This window comes from Bidens hawaiensis, unplaced genomic scaffold, assembly GCF_021521415.1.
Source record: "Bidens hawaiensis isolate Kalapana, Puna unplaced genomic scaffold, B.hawaiensis_p1.1 tig00041672_1, whole genome shotgun sequence".
Taxonomy (NCBI): domain Eukaryota; kingdom Viridiplantae; phylum Streptophyta; class Magnoliopsida; order Asterales; family Asteraceae; genus Bidens; species Bidens hawaiensis.
The window spans coordinates 81560-108538 of record NW_027497375.1 but is presented as its reverse complement, the minus strand read 5'-3'; the positions used below and the strand labels follow the sequence as shown (position 1 = coordinate 108538).

The window sequence follows — 26979 nt, the reverse complement described above, 5'->3', positions numbered from 1 at the left end:
GCAGAAGAGCGAGAAACAGTAGGTTGTTTCTTACTTTTCCATGAGATGAGTGAATTTCCAAGATACACACAATACCCAGAGATGCACCTTCGGGTTGCCAAGCATTTGCCCCAATCGGAGTCAGCATAGGCTGACAGATTGAAATTGTTACTTTTGCTAAATAAGCAACCTTTCCTTGGTGACCCCTTTAGATATCTTAGTAACCTCATGGCAATATTAAGGTGAGAGTCTAAAGGCTTGTGCATGAATTAACTAAGGCAACCGACAATATATGAGATATCAGGGTCTAGTCAAGGTGAGGTAGATTAATTTTCGAATCAGTTGTTGGTAGCCAGTAATATTAGTCAACTCAGAATCTTCTTTGTAGGAGTTCTGTCTGTTTGTTACTACTACATTTTGCTCGATTGGATTGCCAACCGGTTTGGATGAAAGCTGATGTTCGGGTATTTTGTATATATATTAGCGTATTAATTATGTAATTTTATTGAATATATTGTTAGAACTTTGGTACTTCAAACGTGCTTTTGTATTTCAGGTAATTGATCGTTAAAGATTCTAAGTTGGAGACCTGTACGAGCATGGAATGATATCTCGGGAAGACCGAAGCATTATTTGATATCTTGGGAAGTGTTTCAAGGATTCGGGAAGAGTATAGATGAGTGATCATAAGCCGATGCTAAAACTGAACAAGATGTGTTGACAAAATGCGACCTTGAAGTAAACTGAGCATATCCTGAGCTACAAAATGAGTTACGGGAGCAATAATATATGAATTTTGGGTTTCTCGACGAGAGGAATCTGAAAATGAGTTTTTCTTATGTCGCGGTACGCGATGGGATGATCATATGGCCATCGCGATACGCGATGGACACAAAAGACGGGAAAATTAGGTTTTAAGCGTATTTTTCATTCTAAACAACCCTAACTCCGTTTTTACGAACCAAAGGCGATTTCCAGCCGTCCTATAGGCGATTTCCACTATCCTAGCTCGTGTCAAGACCTCCCGCATGATCCCTATCATCCGTATCGAAGATTTGATGATGTCTAGGCTCGGCTAATCTCCTAGAATCGCACCCGGGATGTATAGTTTGTAACCATTTACAGTTTTTCTCATGTGATTAAGAATACTTATGTTTTGTTATTGATGATTGATATATGATTATTGATATTTAGTATTTCTGTGTGTTCGGTCGGTTTAGGTTTACGTTGGTCTGAACGATCTGTTACCAGTTGCTAGATAATTAGTCATATAACTGTTTGGTTAGATTGAATACGATAAAACGTACAATTACCCTTACCTGAGTCACACTGGCAAGGACTGTTTGATAACCAGTGCCGTGTGTAAAGTAATTGTTGACGTCTAAGGTTTTGTCTGGTTGATCAGTTTTCAGTTAATCGTTGATAATCAATCTGTTAGGTTGCATGAGATACTATTTGGTTGCTTACTTGAATTCCCAGGTGTGATTTGTTTTTTTAATTGTTTACAACTCGCTTGTTCGTTCGTTTCTTAGTTCTATAAACTCACTTTAATTGCTTGTGTGATCAGCACTAAAACCATTTACTTCATAATATTAAGTCTGTACACGAATTGCATTGACCACATACTCCTTGTGATACGATACCCTACTTGCTCTAACTATTTAGAATAATTAGGTTTTTGATTGACTCAAACGACGGTCATCAAAATGGCGCTGTTGCCGGGGAGTTAGTGTGCTTTGTGTCTTTTGTGTTAATTGATTTTTGCGTTTAATTTAGTTTTATTTTAGTTTTTAATTTTATTTATCTGTATTTTACGCGGGTTGTGTTAGTGTGCAGATTACAGGTTTATGCGTACCCGCCATTCGGGCCGACAGTCTCCATTAATTTACGAGCCCGAAATCGAGAGGTTAGCTCGACAGAACCGAGTACAAAACAGAAATTTTGAGATGGAAGACCAAAACCAAAGTCAGAACCAGAATGAAAACCAGAACCAAAACCAAGACCCACTCCCACAGAATAACCAGTTTCACCCAGATAACATACTTCCACCACTCAATTTCAATAACCAAAACGAGCAAAATAACCAAAACACCCAAAATAACTCAGCTCGTGCATCCAGAACCCGAAATCAAAACCGAAACCGAAACCTTAACCGAAACTTAAACCTCAACTTTGACCAAGCCGGACCATCCGCACCAAACAATAACCCCAACCGCCGAGTTCGGATAAATATTGATGATGTTCAACCGAGTGTTCGGACTGAAGATGAGGATGAGGGGAAGATAATAATAGAAACGAAGGTTTTCGGGCAGCTGATGATGAGGTAGATCGATGGGTTAGAAGGAATCGGGCGGTTGTGCCCGAGAACGAGGTTGGTGAACCAGAGATTGAGGGTAATAATAGTTATGAAGATGAGGTGGAGGAGCCGGTTAATCGAAGACGGGCTGAACCAGTTGACAGAAACGGAAGGGGTCGAGAAAGGGTGAATCGGGCGGAACGGCCCGAAAGAGTTCGTGGTATTCCGGTTAACCGGGGTGGTATTGGAAACCCCGGGGGGCAGAGGAGAAATTACATAGCCCCGACTCATGGTGTTAACAGTCGGTTCAGACCGGCTATCTCGGACGGAGCATCCCCGTTGGTTCCACAGGAACGAGTACAGGGACAACAAACTTTCAAGTCCCGGCCATCCTACATCAACATCGTTCCTCACTTCAACGGGATGGCTTCGGAAGACCCGTATTCACACTTAACTGATTTTTCGGCTATTTGCGGGTCTATTGGTGACGGTACGTTTGATCAAGACGAAGTTCGGTTGCGGTTATTCCAATGTTCCCTAAAAGACAAAGCGAAACTTTGGTTTAACTTGCTACCGATGCACAGTATCAGAAACTGGGCCGAGATGCAACAAGTTTTTCTAAACGAGTTTTATTCACAGTTGAAGACTACCGAGGCCCGTTCTGACATTCGTCACTTTTCACAATTACCTGGTGAGTTATTTCACGAAGCCTTTACCAGATATAAAGACATGATCAGGAAATGCCCACATCACCAGATCGAACTGTGGGAACTGGTTAAGTGCTTTGTTGATGGGTTGTCATACGAGGACCGAAAGCATCTTAAGGCCTCGTGTAATGGTCTGTTGCTGAATCAGCCTCAGGAAGATGATTGGGATTTTTTGGAATTTATGTGTGAAGATTCCAAGGCAGAAGCAGCAGCTGAAAGACGAAGACGTGGTAATTCTTCCAGGTCAGTTAAGTCAGTCACGAGTGAATCTGAAAGAATTGCTGAGTTAGAACGTGAACTGGCTGGGTATAGAAAGGGTAAGAAGAAAGAAGTCAGGAAAGTTGGTGTTAAATTCCCGGTTTGTGAAGATTGTGGTGAACTCGGGCATAAGGCAGAAAATTACCCCGAGTATTGTGATGAAGAGGAGGATGACACCGAGGAAGTTAATTACACACACGGGGATTCCAAAGGCCAAGGGTTCAATTCGAACACATATCACCCGGGCCTGAGGAATCACCCGAACTTTCATTACGGGAACGCGTCTACACAGTTGAACCCGAACTTTCAGGGGTCGAGCCAGAACAGGTCATAGAGTAATTACCGCCAGGGCGGTTATCAGCAGCAGCAAGGTTCGTATGACCAGAATCGGGGGTATAACAGAGACGGTAACCGGGGTGGAAATTCATCGGGTAATCAGGACCGAGAGGGGTTCCTCGGTAAATGCGGATGAGTCGGTGCACTCAAAGTTGGATGCATTGATGAAGTTTATGACAGATCATAAGGTTGAAACGAAGAAACAGTTTGAGTTACATGATAAGTCAGCAGGGGCAATGTCAAAGCAAATTGGTCAGCTCGCAGCAGATATGGCAAAGTTACAAAAGAGTGATGGTTAACTCCCGAGTGATACTACAGTCAACCCAAACCATTACTACTCAAGCTCCAAGAAGGGAAACAATGTGCACATCAATGCTGTAAGTCTTTTACCTCATTTTGAAATTTCTAGTGTTGAAGTGGATTCACCACCACAGTTTGTTGAGGAGGTGGTGGAAGATATTAGTGGTGAGAGTGATTGTGTCGGTCAAAATGAATCAATTTTCCAAAATGAACCAGAACCAAAAACATATGAAATGTCTTTTTGTGAAAATTGCACATGTGAAAAATGTTTAAATGGTAAATTGACCAACATGAGAGATGAGGAGGTGGAGAATAATACCACCTCAAGTAAACTCCATGACCCAGGAGTGCCGCTTTTGTCAATTCAAATCGGGAAATTTAAAACTGATCGGGCACTTCTAGATCTTGGAGCATGTGTTAGTATCATGCCCGGTAGTTTATATGATCAGCATGAATTTGGCCCATTAGAAATGGTAAACACCACCGTGGTGTTGGCGGACCAAACTCATACACTTCCCCGGGGCATGGTGACTAATGTAATGGTTCAGGTGGAGGAATATTTCTACCCAGTTGACTTTCTTGTACTTGACTATGCTAAACGTGGGAATAATACACAGCCACAAGTCATATTGGGTAGGCCATTCATCGCCACAGCACATGCGGTAATTGATTGTCCTAAGGGGGTTTTGGGAATCAAGTGTGGAGACCGTGATAAACGGTTATTATTGTTTGAAAATTCTACTAATCCTCTTGTTGATAAGTGTGTATCCTTGGACAAGGATCGCAGAAAAGAGGAATGTTTTGTGATTGACAGAATAGATAAGAAGGGATTTGAGAAACTACAGAGTGAGAAAGTGGAAGAGAAAGGTAACCGACCAAGGAAGAAGAAAGTGAGACAGCCACCCAAACAAAATGATCGAGAATGGAGATTGAGGATGTTAGGGACAGATTCTGGCCTCTCGGAAGACTGGCAACAAATGATTGAAGAAAAGCGTGCTTATAATGAGAAGGTTGCACGGGAGCGGGCCAGACGCTTGAATGGCATACAAGTTTCAAAAGGGTGGTAATTGTACATTTTGTATATTTTTAGTTTTCATTTTGTTTTAGTTTTTATTTTACTAATTGTATTTCAAGCGTACCATCATAGAAAAAGCTAAGTGTGGGGATACCGCACCATCAGAAAACGAAGTTTCAGTTAAGCTATCCAGAGTGCTTTCATGTTCTTTTCGCTATGGTTAATCTAGGTACGTGTAAATTTTGTTGTATTTGGAACTTTGTGGGTGTAGTTCACTATAAACTCTCACGAGACCCCACTCGTCCTCCCGGGCTACCCGGGGATTTACAGGGCTTGTTGCATACGCTAAATGCAATCGTGATTCCTACGAAAGTGAGTTAGGTCTTTTAACGTTTTTAACTAATTTAACAGAATTTATTATGAAACGACTTAATTTGGCTCGCTAATTGTTTTAATAAATTTAACAAATATTCATTTTCATAACTCTTAAAAGACCTTTGTCTTACACTTGTGAGAAGCTTGCTTCTACACATCTCGAGATTTTGCAGGTTAGATTGTCAGTTTGGTAATTGGATGAGACGAGAGTATACGAGTGTTATGAGAGTTCACGAGCCGACTGGTCCTTCTCCAGTCACGTTGATATCAGGTAATTTCAGTTTCATAATTTATTTTTGTTTTTATTGCTTTAAACGTTAAAAGTGTAATTGTATAATTGTTTGTAGAACCGCCACACATAAGCCCCGAAATTTTAAAATTGCTTAAGAGACAAAAGTTCAATTTCAACCCCGTCCCTCAAATGTTCATTAGTTGTTTTATCAATTTTAACTTTGAGGACAATGTAAACCTCAAGTGTGGGGATGGGGGAAATTTGAAAAATTTTAGCCCGATAGTACCTCGAAGAGTGTTCAGAAACCAAAGTTGCTAACTGTTAATTATTGCCATTAATGCCAAGTTATAGGTTTATGGTCATGGTTGGTTTGTCAGCTTCTCATTAGTCTTACTCACAAATGTTTTCAAAAAAGAGAAGTTGAAAATGGGGTCGTTTAGGCGGGAATAACGAGTCAAGGGGACGGGTATACATGTTTCATATCGGCAGCCCATTATTCCAGACATATTGTGAGATGACCCCCTATACTTAATACACATATTATATAATAGATATAAAACATGTTTTACACCATTGATTGAGGGAAACCGTTATGTTTTACAGAGTTAGAACTTGCTTGTCACATGCTTATCAAGATCTTAATACCACCACCTGTATGGAGATTAAGACTTTAGAAAACCTTTACATACACTTTTCCTCCACTAAATAAATTTCCTTACCCGACAATATCCCCCTAGGAGCCCATTTGGACCTCTTTCCTGTTTATTTGCTAAACCAGACATTACACACCATTTCAGCCTTGGCCTTCATTATATTTTAACCCTGTGTGATGAAATCCAGTTCGTTATCGAGTTGTATATAGTCAGTTGTTGAGCATAGTACACAATGTACGTATGTCTCGGTTTAGTTGTAAATATGTGTTTATCAGAGTTGTATAATTATATGCTTCAGTGTATTGTCTATTAGTAAAAAAATGGAGAAAAAGACAAAAAGATGTATGTTTATATTCAGTTATGTATTCTGTAGTTCGTTTAAAAAAAAGTCAGTTCTTATTCAGTTATGTAATTAGCAGTTTGTTTATTTTTGATTAATTGTTTGTGTATTTGTAAACTGGGTTTCATTCACCTTAGTCACTAAATATGCCTATTCTGCACCCAACCTAAGCCTCAGCAAAACCCTAGTCCGAGTCTTTATGCAACCGGTGGGTAATGGGTGGAGATAAGACTGACCTGCAAGCTTATTAAGTTGTAACTCATATTTGGTATTTGAGGGCAGAGACATATACTGACACATCTTTTGCTAGTCCAGATATTAAACCGAGAAGAGTGTTGATAGTGTGAGGGGTATGAACATGTATGCCTTAACCGGAAACAAAGTACACTCGTCTGGGCGGCTCTATTGTTTTTATAATATCATTTAACCTTATTTGTGTGACGTCAATCTAGAAAGTATCAGTCTAGGAAACTGGGTATGACCTTAAACCTTACTAGTATTAATGGCGAAAATCTACATACCTATAATCGCGGTTGATGTTTGCTTTAGAGTTTGCTTGAGGGAAAGCAAAAGATAAGTGTGGGGATATGATGTTTGGGTATTTTGTATATATATTAGCGTATTAATTATGTAGTTTTATTGAATATATTGTTAGAACTTTGGTACTTCATACGTGCTTTTGTATTTCATGTAATTGATCATTAAAGATTCTAAGTTGGAGACCTGTACGAGCATGGAATGATATCTCGGGAAGACCGAAGCATTATTTGATGTCTTGGGAAGTGTTTCAAGGATTCGGGAAGAGTATAAATGAGTGATCATAAGCCGATGCTAAAACTGAACAAGATGTGTTGACAAAATGCGACCTTAAAGTAAACCGAGCATATCCTGAGCTAGAAAATGAGTTACGGGAGCCATAATATATGAATTTTGGGTTTCTCGACTAGAGGAATCTGAAAATGAGGTTTTCTTATGTCGCGGTACGCGATGGGATGGTCATATGGCCATCGCGATATGCGATGGACACAAAAGACGGGAAAATTAGGTTTTAAGCGTATTTTTCATTCTAAACAACCCTAACTCCGTTTTTACGAACCAAAGGCGATTTCCAGCAGTCCTATAGGCGATTTCCACTATCCTATCTCGTGTCAAGACCTCCCGCATGATCCCTATCATCCGTATCGAAGATTTGATGATGTCTAGGCTCGGCTAATCTCCTAGAATCGCACCCGGGATGTATAGTTTGTAAACCGTTTACAGTTTTTCTCATGTGATTAAGAATACTTATGTTTTGTTATTGATGATTGATATATGATTATTGATATTTTGTATTTCTGTGTGTTCGGTTGGTTTAGGTTTACGTTGGTCTGAACGATCTGTTACCAGTTGCTAGATAATTAGTCATATAACTTTTTGGTTAGATTGAATACGATAAAACGTACAATTACCCTTAACTGAGTTACACTGGCAAGGACTGTTTGATAACCAGTGCCGTGTGTAAAGTAATTGTTGACGTTCAAGGTTTTGTCTGGTTGATCAGTTTTCAGTTAATCATTGATAATCAATCTGTTAGGTTGCATGAGATACTATTTGGTTGCTTACTTGAATTCCCAGGTGTGATATGTTTTGTTAATTGTTTACAACTCGCTTGTTCGTTCGTTGCTTAGTTCTATAAACTCACTTTAATTGCTTGTGTGATCAGCACTAAAACCATTTACTTCATAATATTAAGTCTGTACATGAATTGCATTGACCACATACTCCTTGTGATACGATACCCTACTTGCTCTAACTATTTAGAATAATTAGGTTTTTGATTGACTCAAACGACGGTCAGCACAAGCATACCAAATTCTCTTAGAAGATCTAAGCAATATTTTCGTTGAGAAAGAACCAACCCCTTGTCAATTTTTAAGACTTCTATACCCAAAAAATACTTAAGTTCATTTAGGTCCTTTATCATGAATTTAGACATTAGGCATGACTTAACATTTTCAATAATAGAGTCATAATTTCCGGTTAGGATTATATCATCAACGTAGACAAGTAACACACACATTGAATCTTTTTTGTTCTTTACAAACAAGGAGTAGTCAGTTTTACTTTGCTTAAAGCCGATTTCGATAAGAGTTTTGGTAAGTTTTTCATTCCATTGTCTCGGGGCTTGTTTTAGACCGTACAAGGATTTTTTTAGTTTGCAAACTTTGGTTTCATTTTCATTGTAATATCCTTCAGGCAATGTCATGTAAACATCCTCATTGAGAGACCCATACAAGAAAGCATTATTAACATCTAGTTGACACATAGACCAATTATTTTGGACAGCAATGCTAATGACACACCTTATAGTGGCCATTTTTACAACCAGGGAGAATGTTTCATAAAAATCCAATCCTTCTTTTTGAATGTAGCCTTTGGAGACAAGTCTAGCTTTATAGCGTTCTATTTCCCCGTTTGATTTATATATTATCTTATAAATCCATTTACACCCAATGGGTTTCCTGTCTTTAGGAAGATCAGTGAGAACCCAAGTATTATTTTTTAGAAGGGCTTCCATTTCAATATTCATGGCATTAACCCAATTTGGATCTTTGCAAGCAAATTTATAATTCTTAGGTTCAACACTTTTGTTAAGACTTGACACAAAACAAAAATTTTCAGGTGACAGATTGGAATAGTTAACAACTTTTTCAATCCCGTATTTAACCTTGCCTTCAATGATAAATTCATCAAGAATTTTAGGCATGGTAGTTTTTCTAGTAGATCTTCTTAGAGCTGTTGTGGTTTGTTGGTTTGGTCCAACTACACCCTCAGAATCAGTAGACTCAATCCTAGGAGTTTCAGTAGGTTCTGCCATCCTGGTATCTCTATCAAAGTTGTCATGCCTTTGAGACAGGGGTTCCGAGTGATTGACGGTGTCAAAGGTTTGATTTGTGTCAATCTGTTCGGCAGCGGTTTCACCCTCATGCCTCTCGGAACCACTTGTTTCAGTGCTAGCAATCTCAGTTAGAGTATCCGGTTGCTGACCCTCACTATCATGCCCCTCATGATCTTTAGATACGTTTATCTCATCATCGGGTGTGGGTGTCTTGTTTTTTGCATTTTTTTCAAGTAAATCATCAAAATGTTTTAAGCATTCAAAATAATCAGAGGATTTTGGTTTGAAAGGGAAGATATCTTCATAAAATTTAACATCTCTAGAGAAAAATGAAGTTCTTTTTTCTAAATCCCACATTTTATATCCCTTTTTTTCAAAAGAATACCCAATAAAAACACATTTGATAGATCTAGAGTCAAATTTATTTAAGGGTTTTAAGTTAGTGCAAAAAGCAAGACACCCGAAACTTCTAAGATGTAACAAAGGAGGTTTTTTATTAAACAGCAGCTCATAAGGAGATTTACCAGAAAGGATAGAAGACGGAAGCCTATTTATGAGGTATGTAGCAGTCAACACACATTCATTCCACATATTGAGGGGAAGATTACCCTGAAACATGAGAGACCTAGCCGCATTAAGTAAATGTCTATGCTTACGCTCCACCATGCCATTTTGCTGAGGTGTGTAAGCACACGAGGTTTGGTGTATTACCCCCATTCTGTTCAAAGAAATGTTCTACTTGTTTGTTGACAAATTCAGACCCATTATCGGACCGACAAATTTTTATTTTTTTGTTGAATTGAGTTTCAATTAATTTGAAGAAGACAATGATTTTTTGAAACACTTCATCTTTCGATTTCAAAAGGTAAACCCACACAGCACGAGAATAATCATCAACAATGGTTAGGAAAAATTTGTAACCTTCTCTACTTGTTATCCTAAATGGTCCCTATAGGTCCATATGAACTAGGTCACCTAGCTCACCAGATTTGTGATCACTTGGAGTAAAAGAATTTCTGGTTTGTTTAGCTTGATGACAAACATCACATGGGTAATTTGATTTTGTATTATTAAGTTGTAGGACACTTTTAAGAACTTGTAGAACATTTTCAGCGGGGTGACCCAACCTTTTATGCCACAATTCAGCCGACATAGTGGTAGAGTTAGCAAAAATAGAATCACCTAAGGACTGACTTTTATTCAAGGTGTTGACAAAATACAAACCCCCTACTTCACTACCAGTAATCAGATGTGTCTGGCGCTGAAAGTCCTGAATATAACAATTATTTTCAGTAAATAGGCTGTAAATTTTGTTTTCTTTTGCCATTTTATTAACAGATAATAGATTGACACTATATTCAGGAATTACCAACACATAATTAAGGGTAACTGATCATACAGTTTTAATTGGCCAATTTTAGTTATGTGAGCTTTAGTTCCATTAGGGTGAGAAACAGTGAGGTTAAGCTCTGAAACATTGGTGCAATTAACAAGGCCTTTTTCAGAGATTACCATGTGTTGGTTAGCCCCAAAGTCAATGACCCAATGATTTGAGAAGTTCATATTTTTAAAACTGTTTAGACATAAAAAAGTATTCCAGCCAATAGAGCAAAAAGACTTTCCTGACATATTAGAAGAGGGTCCGTCGTTATCAGACGTTTCACAAATTAAAGACATGATCTTGTTAACTTGCTCGGGTGTGAATGGAAAAGGGCTTGTTTGAGCGGAGTTTGCCATTTTTTGTCTATCTTGATCATTGTTTGAGGTTTGTTGGGCTCTTTGAAGATTGTTTTTTTTTCTTATAATTAGGAGGGTACCCAACGATTTCAAAGCACTTATCAATGGTATGACCAGTGAGATTGCAGTGTGAGCATTTAAGGGGTTCTCTTTTGTAAGGTTTTCTTCTAGGATCAGGGCCTCTAGTAGCAAAGGCAGTGGCCTGAGTTTTCCCAGACGGATTGAGAGCCCTGTGGGACTCTTCATTGGAAATTAAGGCAAAAGCATTCTTAACAGTAGGAAGAGGCTCTTTAGAAAGAATCTGAGTTCTTAGAGGTTGATATGCATCATCAAGCCCCATTAAAAACTGCATAAGCTTAATTCTTTGATTAAAATTTGAAAGGTCGGTAGCATCAGCACACGTACACTTAGGAAGATCAATTAACTTGTCATATTGCCTCCACATACAATTTAACTTGTGATAGTAATCAGAGATGGATGAACCGTTTTGACATGTGGAGTTAATTTGTCTATGTAGGTTATAAATTATGGACTCATCTATTTTATTATATGTTTCTTTTAGTTCAGTCCAGACTTCAGAAGCAATTTTGGAAAATATTTGACCAACATATAATTCTTCACTTATTGAATTAAGAATCCACGACAACACAACACTGTTGCAACGTTCCCATTTCTTAGCAAGAATGGGATTGGTGGTGGATTTGACACAAGTTCCATCAATAAATCCAGTTTTATTTTTAACAAGAAGAGCAAGCTCCATTGAACTTGCCCATATAGAGTAATTTTCGGTACCATTTAACTTGAGATTTATTATAGATAGATTATTAGTGTCAGATGAGTGAAGATATAAAGGGTCAGCAAAATCTAGGTTACTCATTTTGTCGGCAGCATTGGTTGGGCCCATTTTAAAATAAGATTAAACTCAAGGAAGCAGAAAAAACCTAGGATGCCTAATAGAAACAAACATTAGTTGTAACCGTTTCAATTAGGTTTTTCTTCTTAAAAAATTAGGGCTTTTATAAACCGTAATATTTGTCAAAGGAACCAGGATCACGAGCACCCGGCCCTGATACCATGTTAACAATATGGTTTCCTTTGACAAAGTAATCAAACAGACAAACACAATTTCTTATTGAACAAACACCTTCCAGATATAAGCTAGAATCAAAAAATATAACAGTGAAAAACATGAAATGGTATTACACTGGATATCACAGATTACTCTAGCTTCATGGTGTAATGGTGTTGTGAGCCTTCAACCTACTGGTTGCTAATTGATGTAAGCAGCGGATGACAGCAAGCAGATGCAGTTGTAAGGAGCAAACAAAGAAATATGATTGAGAAGACTGAACAAAGTGGTTGGAAGTGTTGAAGAATGTGTTTCTTCTTGTGTGCTTTAACCCTTAGTCAATGGTCTCTTTATATACCCAAAAAGAGTCTGGTCATAAACGTGTAGACTAATCCAATCAATCCCTCCAATTTAGTGACAGCTCAATCATGTCAAATGAAAGGAAATCAACATTTATTAAAAAGATTTATTATAAATGAAAAATCATATGTAAAAGCAGAAATAAATCATACCATTTAAATTGATTATTTCAACACTAATTAATCCACCATTTGAAGGAACTTTGTTTTGAATTATTGGATTGTAATTCCTTGCTTGATTTCATTGATAATCAACCATATATATACAATAACCGAATCCCGTAATTTATGGGAACAAATCCTATCTCTATACAATGAGATCATTATCAATATTTTCACAAATATGTTACATAAATATATGGATACTATTATACCCCGCAGTCGAAGCTGGAGGTTCTCGGAGGCTGAGACTGGATCGAAAGTCTTCGAACAATGCCTTCGGTAGTCCTTTAGTAAAAATGTCCGCCACTTGATATCTAGAGGGGACGTGCAATACACGAACCAGACCGCGGTGTACCTGCTCACGAACAAAGTGGATATCAAGCTCGATGTGCTTTGTTCGTTGGTGTTGAACTGGATTTCCGGAAAGATAAATCGAACTGATGTTATCACAATAAACCAAAGAAGCCCGTGTGAGCGGTCGATGAAGTTCAAGTAGCAGATTTCGTATCCAGCAAATATCCGCTATGACATTAGCTATGCCTCGATATTCCGCCTCAGCACTAGATCGGGAAATTGTCGTTTGTCTCTTTGATGACCAGAAGATGAGATTATCACTAAGATACACACGGTATCCCGATGTAGAACGACGTGTGTCCAGACACCCAGCCCAGTCAGCATCGGTGTAGGCACGTAGCGTAGGAGACGCTACTGGGCCTAGTGTGAGACCGATATCAGATGTGCCACGAAGGTACCTGATTATTCTCTTCAAACTGTCCCAGTGGGATAGACGAGGAGAGTGCATATACATACAGACTTGTTGGACCGCGTAAGAAATATCAGGTCTGGTAAAGGTTAGGTATTGGAGGGCACCGGCTAAGCTCCTATATAACGACGGGTCTTCAAATTCAGGTCCGGAAGAGCCGAGTTTTCCTTTGGTGTCTACGGGTGTGGCTACTAGTTTACAAGATAATGCCCGCTCGATTTATAATGTCACGAGTGTAGTTTTTCTGAGACAAAAACATTGTGTTACCCGTTCTTGTTACCGAAATACCTAGAAAATGGCTAACCTGGCCCAGATCTTTCATAGCAAACTCTTAACCGAGTCGATCCATGAGGGTAGCTCGAAGCCTCTCAGAGGAGGTGGTCAATAAAATGTCATCGGCGTATAATAACAAGTACGCCGTGTCCGGAAGAGCCAAATTTATGTGGTTATCTCAATCATATCCAATAAACCAACACAATCTTCCATTGAATTAAGCTCAAGATCATTTAATAAAGAATTAATCTTATCATATCTGCTATGATCTTGGCTTATTCAAGGGATTCAAAGTAACTGTTAAGATGATTATTTTTGTAATCTTCAAAGTTGCGTGGGTCACCAAGATCATCTAAAAGTTTCCCCATATTTGGAGTATGGACCCCGGTTTTGAAAATCTTCATGAACATAGGTTCAATTGAACGTTTATCACCATTAAATTTTAGCCTTGTAGTCTTAATAAGGCTAAAAACATTTTTATTCAAGTCTGGTGAATAAAATGCCCCCTTTTTTATTTTCAAAAGATTTTCCCCAAATCTCATTTTTACTTGCCCCATACCCCGTATGAACAACAAATTTGATTCCTTCGTTCGAGTTTCGACCCCAAAGGTTTTTTTAATTTCGTCAAACTGACTAAGATTTTCACAATATATGTTGATCATATAATCTAAAGAGGGACAAAAACCACGTTCATCAACCGAAAATCACATAACAGAAATCAGTAAGTAATTATCGATGAAATATCGATATTGATCCCATCTACTAAAAATAAATAAATTTAAATGTTGTGAGATAGTTTATACACAAATTTAAAGATAAAAAAATATGTTTTTTATCTACATATACCATGCACCCTAAAATAGTAAAACACCTTTTTATTGTTTTTTACAAATTTTTGGAAATTATTCGTTGCTAAATATTCATTGGAAAAATTATTATTCGTGCCAATATTTTCGAAAAGCTTTCAATGACAAATTACCAACAGATTTGCTTATAGTTGAAAATCCTTTATTTTGTAATGTCACCATTATTTTGAAATCATACTATTCAACTAATTGTGAAAAGTTTGAATTGTACACAAAACTTTTTCATATTATTTTCTTAACTTATATAAAGAAGGTATATTTTTAAAAAGTAAAGATGGTAAATAAATGTTAAAAACCAAAGGGCTTAATTTGGCCTAGCGCGCAGTAGGTGCCCTCATTCATTCCTAGGGCTCGATCCCCACGTTAAAGTGTTAGATGGATTTAATAAGTGTAATTTAGGAGCATGCCTTTAAAAAAAATACTCCAATATTAAAAGGTTTTGATTTAACATCATTCACGGGATAGAAATTATTGTATTTGGTTTGACTTGCATGTACGTACTAATCAACGCCATGAAACATGGGTTGCGAAGAGAATTACTTGGTGGCGAACAATGCCATTGAAATTTTCAAAAAGCTTGTTTTCGTATTTACTTTATACTAGTTGAGTGCCCGCGCGATGAGGCGGGAACAACACTTAACAAAGGTTTAGTAATAGATTGTCTGGTCCTTCGTTTTCATAGATGCTATTTGATATGGCGTACCTACTAACCTTTTTCATCTGTTATCTTTCAACAAAAAAAAGAGTGCATCCTGCATTTTAATAATTATTTTAGGTAGGCTGGTCTAACAGTAAATGAAGGTAGAATTTGAAATAAAAAGTAGCTAAAAGAAATGATTTGAATACGTAAACCAATAAATGTGTTTTAAAGTTTAAAAACATCTTATATAACATTCGTGAAACTGCATTTGATCCTCAAAATTACAATATATTTAAAAGAGCTTATTGTTCTTGATAAGGAATGAAATACAATTAATTAGTCACTTGAGCATGAATTCTTCCTTTCATGCATCTCCACTCATGCAGTATATACATGGCTACATATACAACAATTAGCAATATTTAATCCTTCATATTACAATGATTTAAATGCATCATAAGTTAAAAATAGAAAAAATAAATAAATAAATAACTGTGCGTAATTAAGAATAATAAAACTAAAGAAAACACCGAATATATCTATTTATTTACTTAGTCTTAAATTAAATATATGTTTCCACTCCTCCTTGACCAGAATGTGATATATTAACTCGAGTTCAGTTCATAACAAGCTTTATCTATAAAGCTCGAGCTTGGGTTGTGATTAGTTTTCAAGCTCGAGCTCCACTCATTATTATTTATTCATTAATTAATTTATATGCTTTTTTTATTATTTCATTAATATTCTTTAAATATTTTATATAACATAATATATTATTTTTTTATCATAATATTATTATATATACGTATTTAACATAACAATAATTAATAGCATAATCATTTAGGCTCTCGAGCCGGCTCGAGCCCAGTAAGTGAATCTCGAGCACTGACTCATTTATTAAACAAGTTAATAATCTTATACAAGCTTGAGCTCGTTTAAGCTTAGTTCGATTAGAGATTTTAGCAAGATGATCTCAAGTGCTTTAGCTCGTTAAGATAAAAGATAAAGAAAAAAGTGTAGTCTCACCAGCATTTGATATCTTTCTGAATGAGAAATGTTTGTTTCTTTTCATGATCCATAACTGCAAGTTTAGTTGTTGTGGTAAGTAAAATCTTGTCAGCCTGGTAAAAAAAAATCAAATAACCATTGAAGCTTCTTTCAATGTCACCTAAAGATTTTGGCATAATGAAGTCAAATAGAAATTGACATGATTCATAACATAATCGGTATAACAATCATTTTATAAAGAGAACGAAAGAAAACTGTATTTTCAAGCTTTTATGATTATTGTCGTATCAACTACAAATTTGGAAGAAAAAAAAGGTGCAATTATTTTGTAATTAGCATTACTACTTATCAACACACCATGAAATTAATATTGCAATAACTTTATTCTTTCCTTTAGGAAAGACAGAAAAGAGAACATGTAACAGAACAAAAGCTTCGAAAAGTATTTACCTACCTTAAAAGTTCAGGATTAGAAACACCTTGAACTTGTAATTCTTCAACATAAGAAGGTTTTCCTTTTGCTACACTACACTTTCTAGTCGAGCTACATGCTGATCTTTAAAGGTTGAGAGATATTTTTCTGCTTTTCCCAACACCTCATCTTGGTTATATTTAAAGATTTTGTTCTAGAATGAGAATAAAATAACAAAAATTATATATATATGACGTAGATAAAATCTCATAAACAAAGAATGCTTCAATAATAAGGTTGACAATTCACCAGTGCACCTGTAATATCACTCTTTTGCTATTAATAGTGATATCATTTGCTCCATGTTGCTCCCAGCTCCCTCTTGCTTTCACCACTTTCTCACTCTTGATGAACCTATACTAAAAAAATCATTTTAATTAGTAAAACTTAGATATTTGAGTTATATTATCAAGTATAAGAATTGCACTAATGAACCATCAAGTGCAAATCTTTTATGTTACCTGTAAAAAGATTGTTTATTTATGCTTGTATACAACATTAAGAATATGCTTTTGCCCTCTAATAAATTTAATCTCTAACTTTCAATCAATATCACACCTATAACTGGTATAACAACTGCGAATGGTATTATATTATTAGCCCCACAATTCTACAAAACACACGCACGCACCATGTGGAAAAACGTAGTCTTTAATCATAAATTTAACACCAACTTGAAATATGCATTATGTGGATCTATAATTTAGGGTTTAAGTTAAACTTAAATTCAATATGTATTTACAGGGGGTGTTTGGGATTGCTTCTTAAAAGTGCTTATGGCTTTTTGGAGAGACAAAATATCCAAAATGCCCCTCCAAAAGCACCTAAAAGCTAATTTGGAGCTTTTAGGTGCTTTTGGAGGGGCATTTTGGATATTTTGCCTCTCCAAAAAGCCATAAGCACTTTTAAGAAGCAATCCCAAACATGCTCACAATACAGATCAAGTCATGCTAAATTAATTCAAGTATTACAACTCTTTTAAGGATAAAAACCAAGCACTAAGGGGGTGTTTGGTAGAGGGAATTGAGGGGTGAGAAATGGAATTGGAAAGACTTCTCTTGTTTGTTTATGAAAGAAAGAGGTGAGAAATGGAAATAAACCATTTCCATTTCTCTGATTTCGTTTCTCTAAAAAAAGCGGAGAAATGGAAAGAATTCTCCCAGCTGTTCGATCTTTCTATTTGTATTTCTATTTCTATTTGGACTGCATCCCCAATTTTTCGATCACCAAAACCCTAATCGCAATTCAATTTGCCTTCTTCTGTATCCGTTTCGAATCCGTCGGATCCTATCACATAAGCATGAGGTAATCTTCAATTTCTTATTATTTTCCAGATCAAATTGCAATTATGTTCACCTGAATCAAGTTAATTCTCAATCGATTATGCTCACCTGAATGAATTGTGAAATAGGATAGAAAATAATGTTCATCTTGTTTGTATCAATCTGTTATAATATTATTGTTATGTGATTTATTATTATTACAGTGACAGCTTCTCGAACTAAAGATGGTGAAGCTGACAATGATTGCACGTGTCACTGATGGCCTTCCGTTAGCCGAAGGACTTGACGACGGTCGCGATTTGCAGGATGCAGAGTTCTACAAACAGCAAGTTAAAGCATTGTTTATAAAACATGTATTAAATAATTAAACACTCATTTGTGCAGGAGGAGTTGGATCAGCTTGAGAAAATGGAATCAGCCTCAGTTGCTTGCAAGGAGTGAGTATGAATATGCTTTATTAATTCTTTTTATTTGTGATTAATGATTATTTAACATAATTGTTATCGTTGTTTTGACGGAATCCTGAATAATGTTGGAACAAGGCCGGATCCACTACTTCCCAAGTAAGTTCTCTCGTTTCTTGCTCGTTAAGAAAATTAACATATTTGGATTAGATAACATAATAATGCAAAAGTTTAGTAAATGTATGTAATCATCAACTAAATGTCTAAAATACCCTTTAGGAGCCTTCAAGGAGTGGTGCAATGGTAAGCACCTGATTCCATAACTTTTTATTTGAGGTGAGCTGAGCTGAGCCCATACTAGACTATGCTTGAGATCGGCTCGTTTAATTTACCAGACTCGAGCTCAACTTGTTTTGAGCTATATATTCTAAAGCTTGAGTTCAGCTCGCGAGTGGTTTTTCAGGCTCAAGCTCGGCTCGGACTTGACTCATTTGTTGTTTATTAGTTATTTAATTTATATGCATTAATAACTTTTTTTAAGTATAATTTTTGTATATGACATGTATATATTATTTAGTTATTTTAAACTTTATTTAATAATAATAATAATAATAATAAGATAAATATATACTAAATTTATTATGTTGTTATATAAGTAACAGGCTCGTGAGCCCGCTCAAGCTTGATAAGCGAAGCTTAGGCTCGGGCTCGTTTGTGAAACATGTTTATTTTTAAGTTTGAGATGGGGCTCAGGCTCGTTTAAGCTTGTCTCGATTCAAGCTTTTAGGGAGCTGATCTCAACTCACAAGTGGTTTGGCTTGTTTACACCCAATTTGTCAAGCCATATGTGACTGCAAGTATAAGTGTAGTACTCTTTATGTAGCATGATGGATACGATCGGCGAGGGCAGAAAGGTAATTTTATACGGTTGGTTTGTTTTCGGTGGCAGGACAATTGGGCCTGCAAATCCATCATGGGATCAATGGTTTGAGGGACCTCAAGATAAGTCAGGCTGCAGATGCTGGATACTTTAACAGTAATATTTATCATAAATTCATTGAACCTTATTACAAATACAGAGAAAGTTATCTTTACCTGAGAAATCCATCCTTGTGCAGAAACGCCAAATTCTTTTTTGTTTGTAGAGAAAGTGTTGTTGACAGTTATGACAGTTATCAATTTGGGTTTACTTTTTGCAGATAATCATGCTTCTTTCACTTAAAGTTTGCATCTTTTTATGTTGTTTTGTTGGCAAACAGGGTGCAGGTAGTGCACTAAGCCCATCTTTTCTAACTAAGTGGTATGCTTTTAAAAGATCTAGTTTTTGTGGATGAAACTGTTTTTTTGTTGGTTGCTAATTGAGCCCATTTGTGTTTTAAATTTTGTTGCTGGACCTTTTAAAGGGTTTAATTTTGTTACCTAGATTATTTATCTTGATTAAAATGTTGAATCTTTATGTTAAGCATGTTGGTAAAGAGGATGCTAAAAGAACGTATTTCCAATTCCATAGTCAGATAATGCATGTTTTTGGGTTTGGAAGTAGTATAGCATAGTGAAATTAAGTGTGATGTTTAGTTTCTGATTATCTTATATGTTATAGTATTTTATCATAAAATGCCATTATAAAATTGGTCAAAATGTTGTGCTTTTATAGTGTGACACCTTGTTTATAAAATAATTTTGAGGAAGTGGTTAATTAATTGAGATTGTTGAATTGTTAACTTATGCAGAGGTCAGTCAAATGTCAAGCCGCTTATTTGATTGGTAAAGATGTTGAGATGGTTGAATTGTTAACTTATGTATCACTACGAAAAAACGGTTCAAAGCAGCTCATTTGATTGGTAAAGATGTGGATCTAGGACGTTCTTTTCTTGCGTTGACAATAGAAGAGAAAATTGAGATGGTCGAGTTGTATACCGATGGTTCAATGGGATAGTTGTGTATGGTTGAAGTATGTTTTGTATGTGAATTGGTTTTAACTATGGTTGATGTTTTTTGCTTAAAAACTATGTTTTGTATGTGAATTGGTTTGATCAATGCGTATTTTGGTTGGAATTTATGCATCTTTTTATATGTTTTTTTAATTTTTTAATAAATATTTGTTATGAAAAAAATACTTGTGCTAATGATAAAGTTGATATAATTCTCTGTTTATTTTCTATGTACCAAACAAGAGAAATGATTCTCAGCTATATTTCTCTACTGAAATCTCTGTACTACCAAACAGAACAGTCAATTCTCATTCTCCAGACCAATTCCCTTTCTCTGCAATTCCATTTCTCTATTCCATTTCTCTACAATTCCATTCTCTGTACCAAACACCCCCTAATAAGTTTTGTAAAGGACTAAAATTTTACCTCTTCGCAATCAAACAAACGACATTCATCATCAGCAACTCCAATTGAAGGATTATCACCATCTTCTTCTAAACACCCAAATCATCTACACAACAATTAAATAATAAGTGTAAAAAACCGGTTCATAAAACGACACAAACAGATTGAAGCGATATGACACTATTAACTGATTCTTCTTCATTCAAACATAATCATATGCAAATTAAACCCCAAATACTGATTAGCATATATAAGACAGAACCAGGCGAACTTCATACCGATGTTAACCTAGGGTTTGCAAATCAATCACGATTTTATTAGGAAATCCATAACCTTGGGTTTGCAAAATAGTCACTAATTAATCAAAGAATACATATGAATTTGACGAAGAAAATAACAAACCTTGATGTGTATTTTTCAATCCAAGACCTATCAGGAAGTAATGATGTCGATTGAAGGCCGTCTAAACGATTGCGGGTTCTGTTAATTTGATCAAAGCATATACATGGTCGCCATTATCTAAGTTAGACATTGGAAGATAATAAATAATATGATTTAATTCTTTTTGAGGTTTATGATGCGTGACGGTTGGAGCCTTTGAATCATATTGGTAACTGCATAGTAGGAGGGAACAGTTTCTTTGGGAAACTTTGTTCTTTATTCGCTGGGTGATTAAAGAAAAAAAACCGTTAACAATTATCAAAAAAGTTAAACATTGACACTTAAAAAACTTGTACAATGATGCAGCCATGACTTGTACCTTATGATCCACACTTAGATATTCAATAAAATTTATATCGAAACGTCGACAACGTGTAATCGGTATGCTTCCTTTTTTTATGACATAATATATTTAAAAAAATCAGAAGAAAATAAAAAAATAAATAAAGTTGTCAAATAGAGATTAAAGATGAAGGGGCAAACTTAACTATTCTTTAAAGTTAACAAAATGTTAGTAAAGATGAAGGGAAAAACTTGTAATTATTCTTCAAATTTAACAAAATGTTAGTAAAGATAAGAGGTCAATTTTGTAACTCTATTGATGAAATTGAAAAACACGTGATATTTAAAGTTTCAATGATCATTTTGCCCCACTTAAACATGCTTTATAGGTTGTATCATGTGTTTTATGGTTTGTAAATCCCTTAAAGCAAAAACGTCTTAATTTGCCCTCATGAAATGTATTATATATAGTAAAGATATGTTTATTTATTTATTGGCATGTTCGTCTCATTACGTTGCCATGATAATGATAAAGCTATGACAAACAATAGTCTTAACCATCTTCAGTTTTACTAATAACAACTAATATACTAATTTTAATGTTGGAATGTGGAGTGTGGAACTAACACAATATGAAAACTTACTAGGAATTATAAAATTTGGACACAATATGCAATTTATCAGATTGTTAGTTAGTTATTATTAGGAAGATTGGATTTTAATAATTCAATTTTTATACAATTGATCGATAATAATTTTATTATCTTAGAAAATAACCGTTATTAGGCAACAAGCTGCGCCGCTATAATAATAATCACTATTATTATAATATCATAATTGTTATTACTAGTCCTTTCTAATGTGATGTAGCTAGTGAAAGGAAATCTGGGTTTCTCAATGGAAGCACAGGTTCAAACCTCGCTGACAACACTTTGGATAGGACATGAGTGGTTCAATGAAAGAAGTATGAGATCTTTTTGATCGTCAATTCGATCTTAAGGGCCTCCGGATTTTACCACCGGTGGGCTTTCGGGCGGGTGGGCTTTCCCCGGAACTTTAGATAACTTAGAGGCGCTTAAGGGTTTCGTACAACTGGATTGGGCCATCTGGCGATAGCCTTTTACCATTGAATCATCCCATATAAAGTACCTATGTAATTCTCTGGTTTAAAAAAATAATTGTTATTACTATTATTTTTAATTTGTTATTATTATTACTATTACAAAATGAATTTACAGTAAATAATATATTTTTAACTTGTCATTTATGTGTGATCTTTAGTGGCAAACTAAGATTTAAAAAAATGAAGTGCACTCAATTTTTACTTTTTCGTTCTTATCTTTTTGTATGAGATGATGTTGAAATCCGTGTTTGAAGCGGGATGGAAGCATTAGACGTGAACTTTTTTTTTTGTTTTCTACTCCATGTTACCAATAATTAATTTCTTCAAAATTAATAACATAAAAAACTATTGGATATAACTTTATTACCAAATTCATTGTCACATGTACCTTGTAATGCGCATATTAACCTGTGACTTTATAACCTACAATAGTTTTCTTGTTGTGGGGTAGGATAATCACAATCAAGACCAAAAGTTAAGGAACAATGTGATCATTAGCTAAATGTTTAAATACCCACAAATTATGACTTATAAGGCCATATTTTATAATTACCCAGAGATTTACTTTGGTGTACAAGTGGCTCCCATCATGTTAATGAAAAAAAAAGGTAAAAGTTCAAATATACGGAGTAAAAAATTGTACATAAATAGAAACAAGTATTGCCCTTGTATTATGCTTCATTCCACCAATACAAATGGTGCTGAAAATGACCGAGTCACTAGCCACTCTTCTTACAATAATCTCATGCTTCGCACACTTCTCCTATGCTGAGGCTGTTCGGCCTGTTCCACATAACCAAGATTTGGGCTTAGACTTCCTTGTTCCTCATAACAAAGCACGAGCCCAAGTCGAGGTGCAACCTCTCATATGGAACACAACGGTCGCGGCCTATGCTCGTGGGTATGCGTACCATAGGCTCGGTGATTGTGACATGGAGCACTCTCAAGGCCCTTTTGGGGAAAACCTAGCAGAAGGTTATGGCGACCAATTTACTACAACTGACGCTGTCAACATGTGGGTCGGAGAGAAACAATACTACGAGTATCAATCAAATTCTTGTGTCGGTGATGAGTGCCGTCACTACACGCAAGTGGTTTGGCGTGATTCTGTTTATCTAGGTTGTGCTAAAGTTAAGTGTCGGAATAGTTGGTGGTTTGTTATATGTAGTTACGGTCCTCCAGGGAATTATGAAGGCCAACGCCCTTATTAATCGTATAGATCAATGCGCGGCCTATAACAATGTTAGTTAAGGCAATGATTAATAATAATATTTGTGTAACATAAGTAATCCATGCATTTCAAACGGCTAAATATGTTGTAGCCCTTGTTGTTTTGATGTTAAAAGACAAAATGGATTTGATGTTGAATTATCGTCTTGTAACTCGGCCTAAATATACTTATTCTATTACCACCTCTTTTGTGGTCTTTTATATATTTGTCATTATATATTTTCAAAAGTATAATATAGGCTACTGACTCGTGTAAATGTTATGTGTGACGTGTAAGATAACAGAGTATTTTCTAACAGAGTTAACGGGAAAATATGGGGTGCCACATGAGTCGGTTGATGTAAAAGTTACTTTAAAATGGTGTTTCAAACGATGAAACGGTGCTTCAATTCAAGTGCTTAAACTTTTAATTACAAAAAAATCAAGTCATCTGGAGCACTGTTTTGATACAAGTTTAATATCAATCCATTGATATTCTCAATTCAATCAAAAGTCCTAAAAAATTAGTTTGATATCCAGGAAAAAACTTAACAGAGTAAAGTTTTTTTAACGGAGGTCCAATGAATACTATTAGTGTGAAAGTCGGGATCGTTGAAAACTATATTTTTCAGGATGAGATTGTTATCGACCAACTGCAAAAAGGTGAGATTATTTAAATCCAATTTTCTTTATTATAATTATAATATTGTCATTATATTATTTTTTATTTCTTAATAGTTATTATAACTTTTACTTTTCCTATAAGTGTAATTTATGTTATTATATTATAATTGTTATTTCTATTATTATTGATTCAGTTAGTACTGTTTACAACGAAACAGAAGATAAAAAGCAACAAGATGCGCCTCTAATAGCTATAATAGTTATTAATTATATCATTATTATTATAATATCATAATTGTTATTATCAATCCTTTCTAATGTGGTGTAGTGATAAGAAACCTGAGTTTCTTAATTGAGACCCAAATTCAAACTTCACTGTCAACATTTTGGAGAGGATATGAATGGCTCAATGAAGGAAGTTTCAGATCTTTGTGATCTCCAATTCGATATATTCTAAGGTGTCCGAGTTTTACCACCAGTGAGCATTCGGGCGGACGGGTTTTGCCCTGAACTGTAGATAACTTGGAGACGCTTAAGGGCTCCATACGATTAAGTTGGGTTAGCTGACAGTTACATTTTATCATTGAGCCATCCCGTACAGAGTATTTAAGCAATTATATGTTCTTGGCCGTTAAAAAAATAATTGTTATTAATTTATTACTATCGTTGTTAGTTTGTTGTCATTATTACTATTACAAAATGAATGAAGTGCCATCAATTTTTATATTTTCGTTCTTATCTTTTTGTATGAGATGATGTTGAAATCCCTGTTCGGAGCGGGATGGAAGCATTAGACAAGTGAACCTTTTTTTTTTGTTTTCTACTTCAGGTTACCAATCATTAACATCTTCAAAATTAACAACATTAAAAACTATTAGATATAACTTTATTGCCAAATTCTTTGTCACATGCACCGTGTAATGCGCATATTAACCTGTGACTTTATAACCTATATTAGTTATATACATCTAAACCATTATATAATAAATTTCAATTATAAAAATTTGGGGGAAAAAATTGTACCTAGGCTCAATACAAACGTTGACTAGATATTTTTTTGACTAGAAAAAAAAATCCCTGGGAATTTTTTTGGTGGATTAGGTGATTTAAAGAAAAAAAATGGTTTTAAGGGGTTGACTAGAATTAAGTGGTTTTAGATAACTTGTTATCTAAGATAGCAGATTACCAGTACACACATCAACTTACTTTCCATGTGTCTCTCCACATCATCCAGTTGTTCAACAAGTGTCATCCAGTAATAATGTCTTGTCATCCGACAAAACTCGTCAACCACTAAGATCTTGCTGGTTGTCACCTTCTTTTGTCGGACCGTGAAAATCGTTTGTACATCTTATTTCTCTTGCAGTTACAACATAAACCAATTGACAAAAATAAAACTTTCATCTTTTCGCTAGTTATTCTACCTAAATTTTTAGGAATGGTAGTTATTCTACCTAAATTTTTAGCTGAAAATAAATTTTTTTTGCTATGGTTTACACCTCAAGTTTGGAAACTTCTCAACAATTATGCCTATAAATATCAATCTTGCAGTTCATTTGATTCCAATAGACCTAAAGCATTTTAAACTTTTTATGAACAGCTAATATGGGATTCCAACATGACTGGCCACTTGTTTGTGCTGTATTCATATTGATATTACGTTTCGTTTATACCAAAAATGCACCACAAGATTATGTGAATGCCCACAATGCGGTTAGAAAAGAGGTTGGTCTGGGGCCTATGTCCTGTAATGCTACTGTCGCTCAATTTGCAGAAAGCTATGCCAATAAAAGAAAGGTCGATTGCGCCCTTGTACACTCGAATAGTGAACAATATGGCGAGAATATCGCAGTAGGGTATGAGGAGTTCTCAGGTTTGGATGCAATAAAGTTGTGGGTTGATGAGAAGGCTGATTACAATTACGGGTTAAACTCATGCCCACCTTTTAAGATGTGTTTGCATTATACTCAAGTGGTTTGGAAAACATCCATCCACATTGGGTGTGCGAGGGTCAAGTGCGTGAATAGCGCATATTTTGTGACTTGCAATTATCATCCTCCGGGAAATTATGATGGCGAGAAACCTTATTAGGTTCTAGCACAAATGGTACCGACTGAATATATAGATCATAGATGTATATATTGTGATGATGATGTTATGCTAGTTAAATTGAATTGTTTGTGTAGAAATTCTAAAAATACGAAAGGAATATGATTAAAATTATTAAATTTGCATATAACCTTATTTTTTTAACGCATAATGAATCATTCAAATGAGCTACTAGCTAAATTCACCATTTCAGGATACACTCGTCTTTCGATCTGCATAAACCCTCACCTAAGGTCAACGTTCGTCAACACTCGCCTGAAGGCATGACAGTGCGGTGAGATAAAATCCGTTTGGTTTAAGGATCCAACTAGTGAAAGCCACCTATTCGTCTAGTCTCTCACCATCACCCTGATGCCTTTGAAACTAAATGTTGTGGGCATAAATCAAACTTGGGTCACATGAAACATCAAGTCTCTTCCTTACCACTCGGCCACCAAGTCTCTCTCTTAC

At 35.6% G+C, this 26979-nt stretch overlaps 2 protein-coding genes, 2 long non-coding RNA genes and 1 pseudogene across 4 annotated transcripts; 3 read left to right on the top strand and 2 right to left on the bottom strand.

Moving 5' to 3' along the window:
- Window positions 1-11122: 11122 nt before the first annotated feature.
- On the bottom strand, window positions 11123-12010 carry LOC143593080 (uncharacterized). The gene has a single exon (XM_077072822.1). It carries the CDS (start codon window positions 12008-12010, stop codon window positions 11123-11125), a length of 888 nt encoding a protein of 295 aa, XP_076928937.1.
- A 4709-nt stretch (window positions 12011-16719) lies between these two features.
- On the bottom strand, window positions 16720-21379 carry LOC143593091 (uncharacterized). The gene is made up of 3 exons (XR_013146040.1): window positions 21144-21379; window positions 20763-20847; window positions 16720-17072 (listed from the first exon to the last, which is right to left on the bottom strand). It is a non-coding gene; the product is annotated as an uncharacterized LOC143593091 (long non-coding RNA).
- Window positions 18420-19594, top strand: LOC143593090 (uncharacterized). The gene is made up of 2 exons (XR_013146039.1): window positions 18420-18564; window positions 19355-19594. It is a non-coding gene; the product is annotated as an uncharacterized LOC143593090 (long non-coding RNA).
- Window positions 21380-23199: 1820 nt separating the features above from the next.
- On the top strand, window positions 23200-23952 carry LOC143593089 (basic form of pathogenesis-related protein 1-like). Its single transcript, XM_077072828.1, has one exon. It carries the CDS (start codon window positions 23283-23285, stop codon window positions 23796-23798), a length of 516 nt encoding a protein of 171 aa, XP_076928943.1. The 5' UTR covers window positions 23200-23282; the 3' UTR covers window positions 23799-23952.
- A 1786-nt stretch (window positions 23953-25738) lies between these two features.
- On the top strand, window positions 25739-26575 carry LOC143593088 (pathogenesis-related protein PR-1 type pseudogene; annotated as a pseudogene).
- The last annotated feature ends 404 nt before the right edge of the window (window positions 26576-26979 follow it).

What these genes read in the sequence shown, in the direction of transcription:
- LOC143593089 (XM_077072828.1), top strand. Translation starts at nt 23,283, where the DNA reads ATGGTGCTGAAAATGACCGAGTCACTAGCCACTCTTCTTACAATAATC.
- LOC143593080 (XM_077072822.1), bottom strand. Translation starts at nt 12,010, where the DNA reads ATGGGCCCAACCAATGCTGCCGACAAAATGAGTAACCTAGATTTTGCT.